Source organism: Coturnix japonica, linkage group LGE64, assembly GCF_001577835.2.
Source record: "Coturnix japonica isolate 7356 linkage group LGE64, Coturnix japonica 2.1, whole genome shotgun sequence".
In the NCBI taxonomy this organism is placed as follows: Eukaryota; Metazoa; Chordata; class Aves; order Galliformes; family Phasianidae; genus Coturnix; species Coturnix japonica.
Window position 1 is genome coordinate 373,492 of NC_029545.1, and position 13,944 is coordinate 387,435.

General features: G+C 55.8%; 2 protein-coding genes across 3 annotated transcripts in view; both read right to left on the reverse strand.

The window, feature by feature from the left end:
• Positions 1 to 1,664: 1,664 nt before the first annotated feature.
• Positions 1,665 to 7,082, reverse strand: LOC107325891 (uncharacterized serine/threonine-protein kinase SBK3-like). Of its 2 annotated transcripts, XM_032441124.1 has the most exons (4): positions 5,766 to 7,082; positions 4,999 to 5,174; positions 4,579 to 4,781; positions 1,665 to 4,048 (listed from the first exon to the last, which is right to left on the reverse strand). In XM_032441124.1, the coding sequence occupies exons 2-4, from the start codon at positions 5,168 to 5,170 to the stop codon at positions 3,284 to 3,286; spliced, it is 1,140 nt and encodes a 379-aa protein (XP_032297015.1). In that variant the 5' UTR covers positions 5,171 to 5,174; positions 5,766 to 7,082; the 3' UTR covers positions 1,665 to 3,283. The 2 variants fall into 2 exon arrangements, with proteins under 2 accessions (XP_032297015.1, XP_032297014.1); XM_032441123.1 differs by lacking the exon at positions 5,766 to 7,082 and having other exon boundaries at positions 4,999 to 5,231.
• Positions 7,083 to 8,606: 1,524 nt separating this feature from the next.
• LOC107325870 (soluble scavenger receptor cysteine-rich domain-containing protein SSC5D-like) overlaps positions 8,607 to 13,944 on the reverse strand; it is a 13,398-nt gene continuing 8,060 nt past the window's right edge. The window contains exons 7-13 of the mRNA XM_032441112.1: positions 12,563 to 13,660; positions 12,124 to 12,410; positions 11,804 to 11,873; positions 11,495 to 11,524; positions 10,606 to 10,917; positions 9,482 to 9,798; positions 8,607 to 9,396 (exon numbers count right to left, since the gene is read on the reverse strand). Of these exons, the coding sequence (XP_032297003.1) occupies positions 9,388 to 9,396; positions 9,482 to 9,798; positions 10,606 to 10,917; positions 11,495 to 11,524; positions 11,804 to 11,873; positions 12,124 to 12,410; positions 12,563 to 13,660 (2,123 nt within the window). The 3' untranslated portion in view covers positions 8,607 to 9,387. The remainder of the gene's footprint in view (positions 9,397 to 9,481; positions 9,799 to 10,605; positions 10,918 to 11,494; positions 11,525 to 11,803; positions 11,874 to 12,123; positions 12,411 to 12,562; positions 13,661 to 13,944) is intronic.

Consider the following 13,944-nt stretch of genomic DNA (forward strand, 5'->3'; position numbering starts at 1 on the left):
CTTGTAAATAACTTTCATTCCTCAAGGCACTTTTTTTTTTTTCCAAAAAGCAGCTTTCCAAAAGGGATGATTGTATCCCTGCATGACTCTTTTCATGGAGAGACAAAGAAAAGTGGATGCTTTGGCTTTGCCCAAAGGTCTGAGGGCATTCAGGGAGCATGACTCTTTATGTGTGATTTGGGAACACTTAAAAGTTTAAATACATGTTGCACTGTCTTGGTAATGCTGTGGGCCTTCCAGCTGCAGCTCTCCACCTGGTCTATCCCAGTTTTATTCCTTATCTTCCTTCTCCTGCTATTACAGCTCACTCTAAAAGAGGAACCCTAGAGCTGTGTTTGGGGGTCCATGAGGCTTCCCCCATCCTGGCCCCATATGGTGCAGTGTTGTTTTCACCCTTTATAACCATTCAAACTTGCATCTGATGTCAGGTGTTGCTGCACAACTTCACTCCCCCAAAGGTCCTCAGGACCCTCCTTTGTATCATGTAGGGCACATCGATCCCTTGTAAAGATCTCCTTTAATCCTGCAGCTCTGCAGCCTGGCCCAAAGGTCCTCAGGACCCTCCTTTGGATCACGTAGGGCACATCCATCCCTTGTGGAGATCTCCTTTGATATTGCAGCTCTGCAGCCTGGCTGCTTGCTCTACTGAGCATCCTTCTTGCACATAAGAGGGCAAATCACAGTGACTGGGTTGGAAGGGACTTCAAGGACCAACAAGCTCCAACCCCCCTGCTGCAGGTAGGGCCGCCAACCTCCATATCTAATGCTAGACCAGGCTGCCCATCCAATCCAGTTCATAGATCTCCTTTGGTAGGTTTGTGTTTGTGCTGCAGACTCCTGCATGCATTGCTGGTTGCAAATACGACCTTGCCCACTGAATCCCATGCAGGCTGCACCATGGTAAGCCATGATGCTCAGGGGGGGATTCTGCATCTGATAAGCAAAGTTGCTTGGGATTAACTCAGAAATGGACTGCAGAATTCCACCCCATCCCTTTGGCTGCAGATGGTTTGTGGGCACCTCAGCAGGATTTGGGCACTGGAAGTTGCAGAGGTGAAATCTCAGCCTGTGAAGCCTCAAATTAGTCAGTTTTTCTGCAGGATATGGGATTTTCCTGCAGCCTGGCGTCGCTGTCTGCAGGCCCAGAGCCCTCAGGCTGTGATTTAGGAGAGGCAGGTGTAAATGAAAAGCATCCGCACGCATTTCAGCTACCGATCTCAAGCCTTTGGCGGGCAGCCCAGCTACTGGGCTCTGCCTCCGCCGTCCCCATGCCTCCTCTGTCCCATTCCTTCATAGAATCATGGAATGGCTTTTGTTAGAAAGGGCATTAAATATCATAGAATGGCTTGAGTCAGAAGGGATCTTGAAGAGAATAGAATTATACAGAGTTTTATATTGAAACGAATATTAAAGATCGTAGAGCCATAAAATGTGGATTGGAGGGGACCTTAAAAGCCCATTCAATTCCAACTCCCCTTCCATGGTTGCCACCCATTAGATGAGGCTGTCCATGGTGCCGTCCAATGTGGCCTTGAACACCTTCAGGAACAGGGCACCCACAGCTTCTCTAAAAAATCTTCCTAATATATAGACAACATTTTCCCTCCTTTACTTTCAAATCAGTCTTCTTTGTCCTGCCACTGCCCTGTGGGAAAACAGTTATAAAAAAAAAAGGCAAAACACAGAGGGTTTTATTAAGCTTCAGCATTTCAGCTTATTTCCAGCTCCCCTTCCACTGTGCAGCAGTGTTCTTCTTGCTTAGTCTGAATTCACAAAGCCATAGTCGTGGAATTCTAGTCATAGCATCATAGGGTTTGGGTTGGAAGAGACCTTAAAGACCATCCAGTTCCAAGCCTATTTCATGGGCATGGACGCCACCCACTAAATTTCCCAAAACCTTATCCATTCTGGCCTTGAGAATGCCCAATTTCCCTGCCCAATTCCAGGGAAAGGGCACCTACAATTCCTCTGGACAACCTGTTCCAGTGCCTCATCCCCCCAAAATTCATCCTAAATTTCACCTCTTTCCATTCAAACCCATCACCCCTTGTCCCATCACTACTTGCCCTGATGAAAGGATGCTCAGAACATCTTCATCCCTCCAGCATCTTCCACATGCAGAGCCAACTCAACATGCTCTCACTCTGGCTTTTCTGTATGACTGGCCAACCCACATCCCATCCTCTTAGTGCAGATTTTCTACCTTTTGCAGAGCCATGTTCAGAGGGAGCTGTGTTCCAGGTTGATTTCCTCTCCCTCAAGGACTAGGAATTCGCCCCACAGCCCTGCCTAACATATATCTGTGTGCCTGGAGTACTTACATTTGTCTCCTCGTCTCATAAACCCCAAGGAAATCCTTTGGCATCTTAACTAATTACAGCCTGGTGACATCCTCCTCACACACGTATGCAAGGAGTGAATGTCAGATCCATTTCTGGGTTCCCTTGCAGAACTGATGAGCGGTTTTACCACCCACTTCCACCACTCTCCTCCCATTTCTCTGTGTCCTGCTGGCTGCTCTTTCCTTGGCTTTTACTTGCTCATTTGTTGCTCAGGTGCTTTGCCATTGCATTCATCAATAGGGTGAAAAGTAAGTGTGGGGCTGGGGTCCCTGACCTCCTCCAAATACAATCCCTGGTGTTTCTTCTCCTTCCCCTGCCCACAATGTGCTACTGGCCCTTATGTTCTCACCCAGGGGACCAAGTAGAGACCAAGGCTTCCATCCCACCCACAAGAAACATAGAATGGGTTGGGTTAGAAGGGACCTTAAAGCTCACCTAGTTCCAACCCCCTGCCATGAGCTGGTTGACATCCAGGTTGCCCAGGTCTCCATTCAACCAGCCTTGAGCACATCTAGGGATAGAGCAACCACAGCTTCTTTGTTCGGCCTGTTCCAGTGCCTCACCATGCTCTGAGCAAAGAAATCCCCCCTAACATATAACCTAAATCTTCCCTCTTAACTTAAATACCATTCCCCCTTGTCCTGTCACAGTCAGACTGTGCAAAAAGTCACTTTCCCTCCTGTTTATGAGCTCCCTTTAAGTACTGGAAGGTTGCAATGAGATCGCCATGGAGCCTTCTCTGAACAAGCCCAATTCTCTCAGCTTCTTTAGTTGGAAGAGGTGCTTCAACCCTTGGAAGAGGTACTTCACCTCCGGGCATCCTTGTGGCCTCCTCTGGATCCTCTCCAACAGCTCCATGTCCATTCTGTCCATTCCAAGAAGAAGAAGAAGACACCAGCCCACACCCCAAGGACCCCTCCGTGCCATGTTGGAGATGCCAGCTAGTGGCATAGGGCCATGGCACTGGCAGGTGCTGTGGGCACGCTGTTCTCCTCTCCATAACTGCTGTCACCACGCTCCCCATCATCCCCCAAACCCCTGCACCCTTGGGCAAGGGGTGACTGAGGGCCACCATCCACTGCTCTGTGTGCATCACCATCCCCCCCTCCATATCCGTCACCATCCACCGCTCCAGGCCCATCAGTGCCATGGGTCCGATCCCTGTTGTTGGGTGCTGTCAGCCATGGCAGGGCCAGGTACTTGTGCACCTCAATGGCTGGGCTGCGGCGATTAGGGTCAAGCCTCAGCAGGCGCTGCAGCATCTCCTGTGCCCCACGCTCAAAGCCACCCCAAGACTCTGGTGTCTCTTGTCCCACTGTATCACCCTGCCAAGCACTGAAGGCCTCAAACTGGGGGTCAGGGCTGGCAGCTACAGCCCATGGGAAGCAGCCGGTGCAGAGGCAGAAGAGCAGCACAGCAAAAGCCCAAACATCCAGGCTGGAGTCCAGCTCCAGTGTGTCAGAGCCCTGCAGCAAGCAGAGCTCTGGTGGGGCGTAGGGCAGCGCACCAGACATGGCGCTGATCTCTGAACCCTGCAGTCGAGTGAGGCCAAAGTCTGCCAGCTTCACACGGCGACACTCGTGGTCGAAGAGCAGCACGTTGTCCAGCTTGACATCCCGATGCACCAGGGCTCGGCTGTGCATGAAATCCAATGCTTCGGCCAGCTGAGAGGCACAGCGCTTCACCAGCACCTCGGGCAGCCCCTCCTGGGGAAGGCAGCAATGTCACATCCCTCAATGGGGCTGTAGAGCCCTACCTGGTGCCACAGCCCCATAGCAGCCCCCAGGGGTATCCCTGCACCATAGAGGGGCTCCTGGTGCACTGCATGGGCTTGCATTCCACTGCAAAGGGTGTATATGCAACACACTGCATGCACTGCGTGTCCCCATGCACAATGTGGGCATGCACCATGCTGAAAGATACATGAGTGTGCAACCCACTGCAAGGGATCTCCTCATAAAACCACAACCATGGACACTGCTGCAAAGGGTGTCCCTGTGCACTGCATGAGCATGTGCCCCATTGCAGAAGGTCTCCCCATCAACTCTATAGGCACACACCCCATTGCAGATGATGTCCCCATGCATCACACAAACGCTCCCCATTGCAAAGAGCCTCCCCATGCACACGCATCCTCCCCATGATCTCACACAGCTGCAAGGTCCGCTTTGCTCCCACTCCCTCCCAGCCCCTTCCCCTCCCCATCCCACTCTTGTGCCCCCTGTTGTACACCCACCCCTGGTGTGAGCAGGTTGCACAAGTCCCCAGCGGGAGCCAGCTCCTGCCCAAAGGCAAAATGTGTTGAGTTCTCAAAGGCAAGGGGCAGGGCATGGATGCAGGCAGCGTGGCCGGAGAGGCAGCGTGCTATGCAATACTCCCTTAGGAACGCCCGTCGCTCTGTCCGTTCCTTCAGCATCAGCTTGAGGACCACGGGGGAGCCTGGGATGCAAAGAGAGGGTCAGCACCGAGGATTCGGGTCCACTCAAACCACAAACATGCAACCTCACTGTGATGCACGTCCCCATTCACATTGCAAGCATGCAACGCTGCTGTGAAGCGTGCTCCCATGCGTACAGGACTCCAATGCAAAGGATGCCCTCATGCATTACACGAGCATGAGGTGCAGCATTGGGGCAAAGACCCCCCAGCTCCTCACCACCATCCCGGGGCTCGGTGAGCACCACGTTGCCATAGGTGCCGCTGCCCAGCTCTTCCAGCACGCAGAACTGCTCCTCCAGCTCCTGCCATTGCAATGTCCGGCCTGTTTGTGCCATCAGCTGCTCCAAAGCTGCTGTGTTGTCCTCTTCATCCTCCTCTGGCTCTGCCATGGTCCTGCGGAGCCCAGCACCATGTTGTGGTGGCCCCACAGCATGCAGAGGGAGCATCCAGATGGATGCACACCAGTATGGCCCAGTTTAATGCAGCTCAGACCAATCTTGTCTGAAACAGCCCAGTTGTTGAGCCCGTTCAGCCCAATATTGTCCGGTTCATCCCACTTCAGCCCAGTTCAGCCCAGTCCATCCCACTTCAGTCCAATTCAGCCCAGTTCATCCCATTCCCATTCAGCCCAATATTGTCCAGTTCATCCCACTTCAGTCCAATTCAGCCAGACCAATGCATCCCAGCCCAGCCCAATCCCTGTCCAGATGCAGGGAGCATCCCAAGAGGGAACAGAGCTGGGATGCTGCCCCACACAAGCCCCACATCTCACCCCACATCACCGCATAGCAGTGGGTCAGGTCCGTCACTTCCACACTCCTCCATCCCCAGCTGCGCAGCAGGATCTCTGACCCACCAGCACTACCAGATACACTGGACAGCAACAAGCCCCTCGTGCTCCCCATAGGCCTGCAGTGGGGCTGTAAGGAAGCCACAAGCAAAACACAGGTTGGGGTTGCACAGGGACAAGCAAAGCAGCCTCACCTGAGTCCCTGAAGCGTCCCCCCCAGCAGAGCTTTTTGCCACCGGCTCCGTGGCGCCCGCGGCCGTGACTCAGATTTTCCTGAGCACTCCGACACCCGCCGGACCCAGGGCAATGCTGGGCCGTGTTAATCTGTCCCAATGGAGTGGGAACATGTGCAAGGCACAAGGCGTGCCCAGAGCCAAAGATAGGCAGGGGCAGGACAGACAGGGCACGATGTGCGGACAGACAGACAGGATGCAAAGAGTGAGATAGAGAATTGCATGGGGATAGAGAAACAGGATGAGATACAAAGAGAGAAAGGGCACTGTGAGGGGGCAGACAGGCAGCACAGAGCATGAAATAGTATGGAGGGAATGTTTAACTACTAAGCACATAGATTAGGAGGTTGCATGACCCAGCGTTCTAAAGGTTAAAAGGAGGCAAATGAGATTAAGCTTGACATTAATAAAAACTGGATTACCTTTATTAATACTGATCGTTCTTCTATAAGTTTTAGTGATTTAGTTAGGTACAAGGTGGGGGGAGCAATGGAGGGTGTCCCCCCTTATTCTGCTCCCAGTGTGGGCTGCCTGGTGCCCCAAAATCAAACTTGCCCCTGCTCCATGGAAAGGTATGGGGCTGTACCCAAAGGTGTGGGGCTGTACCCAAAGGTGTGGGGCTGACCCTCTGCTTCAGTGCCCATCTCTCCCTCTCCCCCTTTTCCCACATCCATATCTCCTCCAACCTCAAATTCCCAGGCCTGCCTCCCTTTATCTCCCCATTTCCCACAACCAAATCCCTCCCTCTTTCCAGTTGTCTCTCCCCACATTTACACATCCCTATGCCTCTCTCTCCCCCTTTTCCCATCCCCATATCCTTCCTTCTCCTCACTTCCCACATCCTTCTCTCCCCATTTTCCTACATCCTTACACCTCCCTTTTCCCCATCCATATCCCTTCCTCTTCCTCATTTCCCATATTCCAATGCCTCCGTCTTTCATATCCCCCATCTCTCATTTCCCACAGCCCCAATTCTCCCCCTTTTCTTACCCCCATACTGCTCCCTCTCTGTTCTCCCACATCCTTGTATCTCCCTTCTCCTCCTTTTCCAACCCTCATCCACTTTCCTCTCCCTCTTTTCCCACATCCCTATGCTTCCCTCTCCCCATTTTCCATATCCACGTTCCTCCCTTTTCCCATGGCCACATCTCTTTGCCTCCCTTCTCCTTCCCTTTTCCCTACTCCCCACAGCCCCATCTCTCTCTCTCTCCCTCCTTCCCCACATCCTTCACTTTCTTAACCCCTTTCTCTCCCATTTTCCACAACCCCATCTCTTCCTCTCCCCTCATCCCACGCGCATATGCCTCCTTCTCCCCACTTCCCACACCCATAACTCTCCCCCTCTTCTCTTTTCATACATCCTTATGCCTTCCTCTTCCCATTTCCCATATCCACATCTCTCTCCCACCCCTTTTCCTTCATCCTTTCCCATGCTCACACCCTTCCCTCTCCCTTTTCCCCCATGATAACTAGATAGGCCTAATGGTCCATTCTCTGATTCCTCACATCCTTATCCTTCCTTCTCCCCAGTTCCCACATTCTCATCCCTCCTCTCCCCATTTTCCATGACCATAACCCTCACTTTAACCTTTTTTCCATACCCTCTCCCCTTTTCCCCTCATCCTTATCCCTCTCCATTCCCCATTCCTATCTCTCCCTCTCCTTTTTCCCACAGCCATATTCCTTTCTCTCCCCATTTCCCATGACTGTATCCCTCTTTCTCCCCTCTCTTCCTACATCTTTTTCTCCCCTTTTCCCACACCCTCCCTCTTTTCCCCCAAAACCACATCCCTCTCCTTGCCCATTTCCCACAGCCCCATCCTTCCCTCTCTCCCTATAGCCATTCCCTCTCCCTCCCCATCTGCTCTCTCCCCTATCCCAGCTGCTCCTGCCTGCCCTGACCCCGGCTGGCTGGGCCATAATTAACCCCTGACACATAATTAACACCTGACAGCACATTAGCAGGCCCTGCTGGCATGTGGAAAGGTCACTGGGCCGCACCTCTCACCCTGCCCTCCCCAACCCCATTACAAGGAGCAGATGCTGCTGGGTGGGGGTCGTGCCCTTGCTATGGGGCAGCGGGTGTGGGGCCGATCACTCCATCACCCTCTTGCCCCACTGAAAAACATCAACAGGGCCCAAAGCACAGACGAGGCCCGGTGCCAACCCCATGGCACCCAGCCCTGCGGGGGTGGCCGGGGGCGGGGGGCACCGACAGCTGCGGGGGCACAGAAATAGCCTGGGCCAGGTGGCAGAGCTCAGCCTTGGGGATGCAGCCAGGTCCCGGCCCCATGCCAAGGCCTCAGTGTTTGGGATCATCCCAGTGCCCCCTATCTGACCACCCACTCCCCTATTGCCCCCTATCTGACCACCCACTCCCCTATTGCCCCCTATCCAACTGCCCACTCCCCTACTGCCCCCTATCCGACCACCCACTCCCCTATTGCCCCCTATCCAACCACCCACTCCCCTATTGCCCCCTATCCAACCACTCACTCCCCATGTCCCCTCTGTCTGCCCCCCCACCAGCAGGGTCTGGCCCCAGCCCCACATCCCAGAGCTGCTGGCTGGGTGCCGACCCTATGCCCTGGCAGCAGGTGCCAGCAGCAGACAGGTGGCTGGTAGGATTAGCTCTAACAAGAAGTTTCATATAATGAGGTCAAGAGGCCACATGGGGGGACAAGACAGGGGGGGGCTTCAGCGATGCACCTGGGCCTGCCAGGACCCCAACACCCGATGTGGCATTCGATCCTGGTGTCACCCCACGGCCCTAATCCCCTCAACCCTGGTCAGGTTCTGTGCTTGTGGATGCTGCTGGCTTTTAATGACACCATTAAAGGCATAGGGCTGGGGCAGGGAGGCAGCGGATGGGGCTGAAGACTTGGATCCTTTCTGGGCTTGGAGTTGTGTTTCAACAGGGAGTCCTGATTGTGTTTGGGTTGGATCCTGTTTGGGCTCAGGACCCTGTCTGGATATGGGGTCTTGTCTGGGCTCTGGATCCTTTTTGATGTAGGGTCTTATCTGGGTTTGGGAGTCCTGTTTGTATTTTGAGTTCTGTTTGGGATGAGGGCCTGTTTGGTTTTGGGTCCTGTTTGGGCTCTGGGTCCTGTCTGGATCTGGGATCTTGTTTGGGCTTGAGGACCATTTGGATCCTGAGACTGGGGAGTCCTGTCTATATTTTGGGTCCTGGTTAGGCTTGGGGGCTGGCTTGGTTTTGGGTTCTGTTTTAACTCAGGATCCTGTTTAGGCAGAGGATCTGCAGATTCTGTTTGGGTTGGGGTTCTGTTTGGGCTCTGGGTCTTGTCTGAATGCAGGGTCTTGTTTGGGCTCTGGGTCCTTTTTGATTTTGGATCCTGTCTGGTTTGGGGAGTCCTGTTTTTATTCTGGGTCCTGTTTGGGCAAGGATTTCCATTCAGTTCCATTCAGGCTTAGGGTTCTATTTGGTTCTGGATCCTGTTTTGACTCAGGATTGGTTTGAGCTGCAGTCCTGTTTGGTCTCAGGGTCCTGTTTTGGTTCCTCATGCAGATGACACAGGAGGGCTAGATGCAATTCCTGAAGCTACCGGAGCCAGAGCCACGATGCTCAGGGATCCTGTAAGGAGAGAAGACTGAGCATGGCTGAGCCCTGCACCACAGGGTCCCATGGCCATCACCGAGCCATGGCAGCCATCCCACACCTGGCACACAACTCCAACGTCCTCATGGTGGGTGCAGTCATGGTATCCCCACACACGGTGTGCGCAGTCCTGCAGGCTCTTCTCCTGCCCTCGGCATCGGACATCATCCAGCCAGATGCGCCCGACACCGGGCTTGAAACGCGGCCGCTCCCCATCCAGGCCTTGTGCCTCGCCACAGCCCAGCTCCTGGCAGACCACAGCCGCGTTGGTCCTGCTCCATCCGTCATCACACACCGTGCCCCAGCGCCCGGCTCGCTGCACCTCCAGACGCCCCGCACAGCGCCTGGGCCCATCAGCCAGACGCAGCCTGAAGGGCTCTGTGGGAACATGGCAGTGACATTTGGTCTTGATGTGACACCAGGCCCTGCCATGACACCAGGCCTTGTCACATCCCCTCTAGGCCCTGCCATGACACCAGGCCTCACCATGTCCCCCCCAGGCCCCACCATGACACCAGGCCTTCTCCATGTCCCCACCAGGCCCTGCTGTGACACCAGGCCTCACCATGTCCCCACCAGGCCCCACCATGACACCAGGCCTCACCATGTCCCCACCAGGCCCCACCATGACACCAGGCCTTGTCACATCCCCTCTAGGCCCTACCATGTCACCAGGCCTCACCGTGTCCCCACCAGGCCCCACCATGACACCAGGCCTTGTCACATCCCCTCTAGGCCCTGCCATGACTCCAGGCCTCAGGCCTCACTGTGTCCCCACCAGGCCCTGCTGTGACACCAGGTCTTGTCACGTCCCCTCTAGGCCCTGCCATGACACCAGGCCTTACCATGTCCCCACCAGGCCCTGCTGTGACACCAGGCCTTGTCACATCCCCTCTAGGCCCTGCCATGTCACCAGGCCTCACCATGTCCCCACCAGGCCCCACAATGACACCAGCCCTTGTCACATCCCTGTCCAGGCCCCACCATGACACCAGGCCTCACCGTGTCCCCACCAGGCCCCACCATGACAGCAGACCTCACCGTGTCCCCACCAGGCCCCACCATGACAGCAGACCTCACCGTGTCCCCATAAGGCCTCTCTGTGACTCCACCATGCCCTGCCATGACACCAGGTCCCGCCATGTCCCCACTAGGCTGCAAGGCCCGGTCCTGCCCCATGCTCACCTTCACAGTTGACAGCAGCCACATGTTTGGAGGGACAGGACACAGCATCACCAGGCTGCAGCTCGCAGTGCTCCAAGTCCAGCTCCTGCCCTGCACACAGCACCTGACGCAGACCCACCACGTCCCCCTCAGCCTTGGTTGGGCTGCAGGGCAGTGGGACGGCACGGGGGCGACCACAGCCCAGCTGGCGGCACAGGACACGGGCAGCTGCAAGGTCCCAGCCCACGGCACAGACCGAGGCCCAGGTTCCAGCCTGCAGCAGCTCCACACGGCCCTGGCACTGGGAATGGCTGCCAGAGAGCCGGGCAGGCACTGTTAGGGAGAGCAAGAGAGTAAAACACGAGGAGCTGTTTGGCCTTCCCAATGCTGCACCAGCCTGACCAGCACAGCCCCAGTCTGCCCAGTGCAGCACCAGTTTGTTTAGTCCAGCACCCAGTCTGCTTAGCAGTCATAGCAAAGCCCCACCTCAGCTTTGGCATGCCCAGTTCAGCCCCACTCTGCCCAGTTTAGTCCCAATCTGCTCAGCTCAGTCATAGCAAAGCCCAAACACAGCCCCAGAACAGCCCAGTTCAGCCCCAATCTGTTCAGCTTGGTCCCAGCACAGCCCCAGTCTGCCCAGAACAGCCCCAGTACAGTGACCCAGTATAGTCCCAGTATAGCCTGTCTGCCAAGTACAGCTCCAGTCTGCCCAGTTCAAACTGTCCCCCCTGTTGTCCCGATGCCTGCCTCATCCAGCAACTGCTGGCACCCAAATAGTATCTGTGGGGCATCCCAGGACACCCAGTGATGCCCAGTGATGCCTACTGTCATCCAGGACACTCAATGACCCTAAGTAACACCCAAGTGGTACCCAGTGAACCCCACTGACACCCAGTGACACCCAACGTACCAGATCCCATCACGGCGCCACAGCACAAAGCTGAGGGGGAGAGAAGAAGGAGTTGGAAAGAGACACAGACACCCACAGACCACCCAAGACTCTCGGGACCCCCCCCCCCCAAACCACTTACACACAACACATTTTCCCCCAGTTCCACTTCCACGTGCCCCCAGCTCTGTATCCCTCTTTTTCCTCCATCTCTGCCCACCATGCATCCCAGCTCTGCCTCCCTGACTGCCTCCACCTCTGGGCCCCTCATGTGCCTCCCATCTCTATGCCTTCCATTTCCCCCCAGCTCTGCACCCCCCATTTCCTCACCCAGGCACAGTCCGATGCTATGCAGCCCCCCCATGCTGCCAGCAGGGCCTCCCCAGCTGCTGGGGCCACCCTTTTAACAAGGGGGTCAAGGAGGGGGGGGGGAACGAGGGGAGGAATCGAAAGCTGAGAGCAGGAAGGGGAAAGCTGAAGCAGCCAAGCAGGCGCCAGGATATAAGTCCTCCTTTCCCTCACCCCCTCCCTCTCCCTCTCTTTCACCATCTCCTTCATGTTCTCTCTCCCCCTCCCCCTGTTTTCTCTCTCCCCCCTCCCCATCCCTCTCCCTCTTCAACACTCAAGTTTGGTGAACCAGCCCAGCTTTATTTCCCTTGCCTCCTGTGCAAGGCCCCTCTCCGAATGCCCACACCCCCGTATTGCCAGGTGGGCTCCTCCAAGAAGTGCTGCCCCAGGGCAGCCAGTCTGCCCAGGCGGCGGGCAATGGCCTCCAGTCGCTGAGCTCCCTGCCTCTGGTTGCGGGCCAGGGCTTTCAGCTGCCCCCGCAGCCCCCGCACCTCCCACAACAGTGCCCGCAGTGCAGGGGCCACACAGGGTCCCCCACGGTCCCATAGTGCAGAGAGTGTTGGCACAGGCAGTGCTGGTTGAGCTGGACCTGTGGGGCAAGAAGCAGAGACCCCTAAATCCTCTGTGTGTGTATATGTTAGGGACCCCCCCAGCAGCCATCCCTCCTCTCTGCAGAGCCAGGGGTCTCAGCATGTGGGAGCCCATGGGGGTCCAAGTCTCACCCACAACCCCAGGACCTACCTGCACATGGGGGTCCAGGCAGTACAGGACTTGCAGAATGGGTACGGAGGGTCTCTGTGGGTGCTGGTGGGGTCTGGGTGCTGAACAACTTCATGGGGTGCTGGAGGGGTGCTTGGGGAGTCTGAGTGCCAAAGGTCTCCACTGGATGCTGAACAGGTGCTGAGGGAATCTGGGTGCTGGGGGGATCTGTGAAGTGCTTTAGGGGTCCTGGAGGTGTCTGGGTGCTGAGGGGCTCTTTGGCATGCTGGTGGGATACGGGGGGGGTCCGAGTACTGAGCAACTTCATGGGATGCTTATGGGATGCTGGAGGGTTCTGGGTACCAAAGGTCTTTATAGGGTGTCGTAGGGTTGATGGGGGCCTCTGGGTGTTGGGGGGACCACCTGTGGAATGCTGGGGTGATACTAGGGGTCTCTGGGTGCTGAAGATCTCCATAGATTGTTCAGTGGGTGCTGGGGGGGGCTGGCTATCAGAGGTCTCCATGGGGTGCTGGTTGGGTGCTGGGGAGACCTGTGTGCTGAGGATCTCTGTTAGATACTGGGAGAGTGCTGGGGGGCTCTTGGAGCTGAGGGTCTCTGTGGGGTGCTGGGCAGATACTGGGGCTTTCTGAGTACTGAGGGTCCCTATGGGGTCCTCAGAGGGGCTCTGGGGTCTGGGGATATTCATGAGGTGCTTGAAATGAGCAGCATTCATGTAAGAGCTGGTGGGATCTAGGGGGAGAGCGGTGAGTGCTGGGAGGCTCTGGGGACTGGGGTTCCTTGTTGGAGTCTGGATAAAGAGGTCTGGGTGTGTCTGGAAGCCAGAGGGCTCTGCAGAGGCAGGTTGGGAGAGCAAAAGCTCTTTCCAGGCAGTGGGGCTCTCTGCAGGGTGTTGGATGGATGCTGGGGGTCCCTGAGTGTTGGAGATATCAGGATACTGGGTAGGTTCTGGAGGTCCCTGGGTACTGGGGGCCTTCGTGGGGTGCTGTGAGTGGGTGCCATAGCCTGGACTCAGTTGAACAGCAAGGACAGGAGAGACAGCCAGCCCCTGAGTGGGGCCTAGAGATGGAGAGGGTGATGAAACTCTAGTGGGCACAGCAGAGATTTCAATTGGACCAGCACCTGGAGAGGAGACACAGCCCATTAAATCCCTTCCAGCATCCCTCAGCCATCCATTGCCTTGCCTTCCTCTCCTGCACCCTTTCTTCTTACTCCCCTCTCCGTCTCAAACACTTCCACCTACAACCAGCACATTGTTTTGGCCTTCCTCCATCCCTTCCTCCTTCTCCTAATCTATCATTGCCACTCCATCCATCCATCCATCCCTCCCTCCATCCCTCCCTCCATCCATCCATCCATCCATCCATCCATCCATCCATCCATCCATCCATCCATCCATCCATCCA

Excerpts from the sequence above, each read along its gene's own strand:
- LOC107325891 (XM_032441123.1), bottom strand. The coding sequence starts at position 5,227 with ATGCTCCCTCTGCATGCTGTGGGGCCACCACAACATGGTGCTGGGCTC. Across the intron at positions 4,782-4,998 it reads CACCGAGCCCCGGGATGGTG|GCTCCCCCGTGGTCCTCAAG; the intron begins GTGAGGAGCTGG and ends TTTGCATCCCAG. Across the intron at positions 4,049-4,578 it reads GCAACCTGCTCACACCAGGG|GAGGGGCTGCCCGAGGTGCT; the intron begins GTGGGTGTACAA and ends TGCCTTCCCCAG.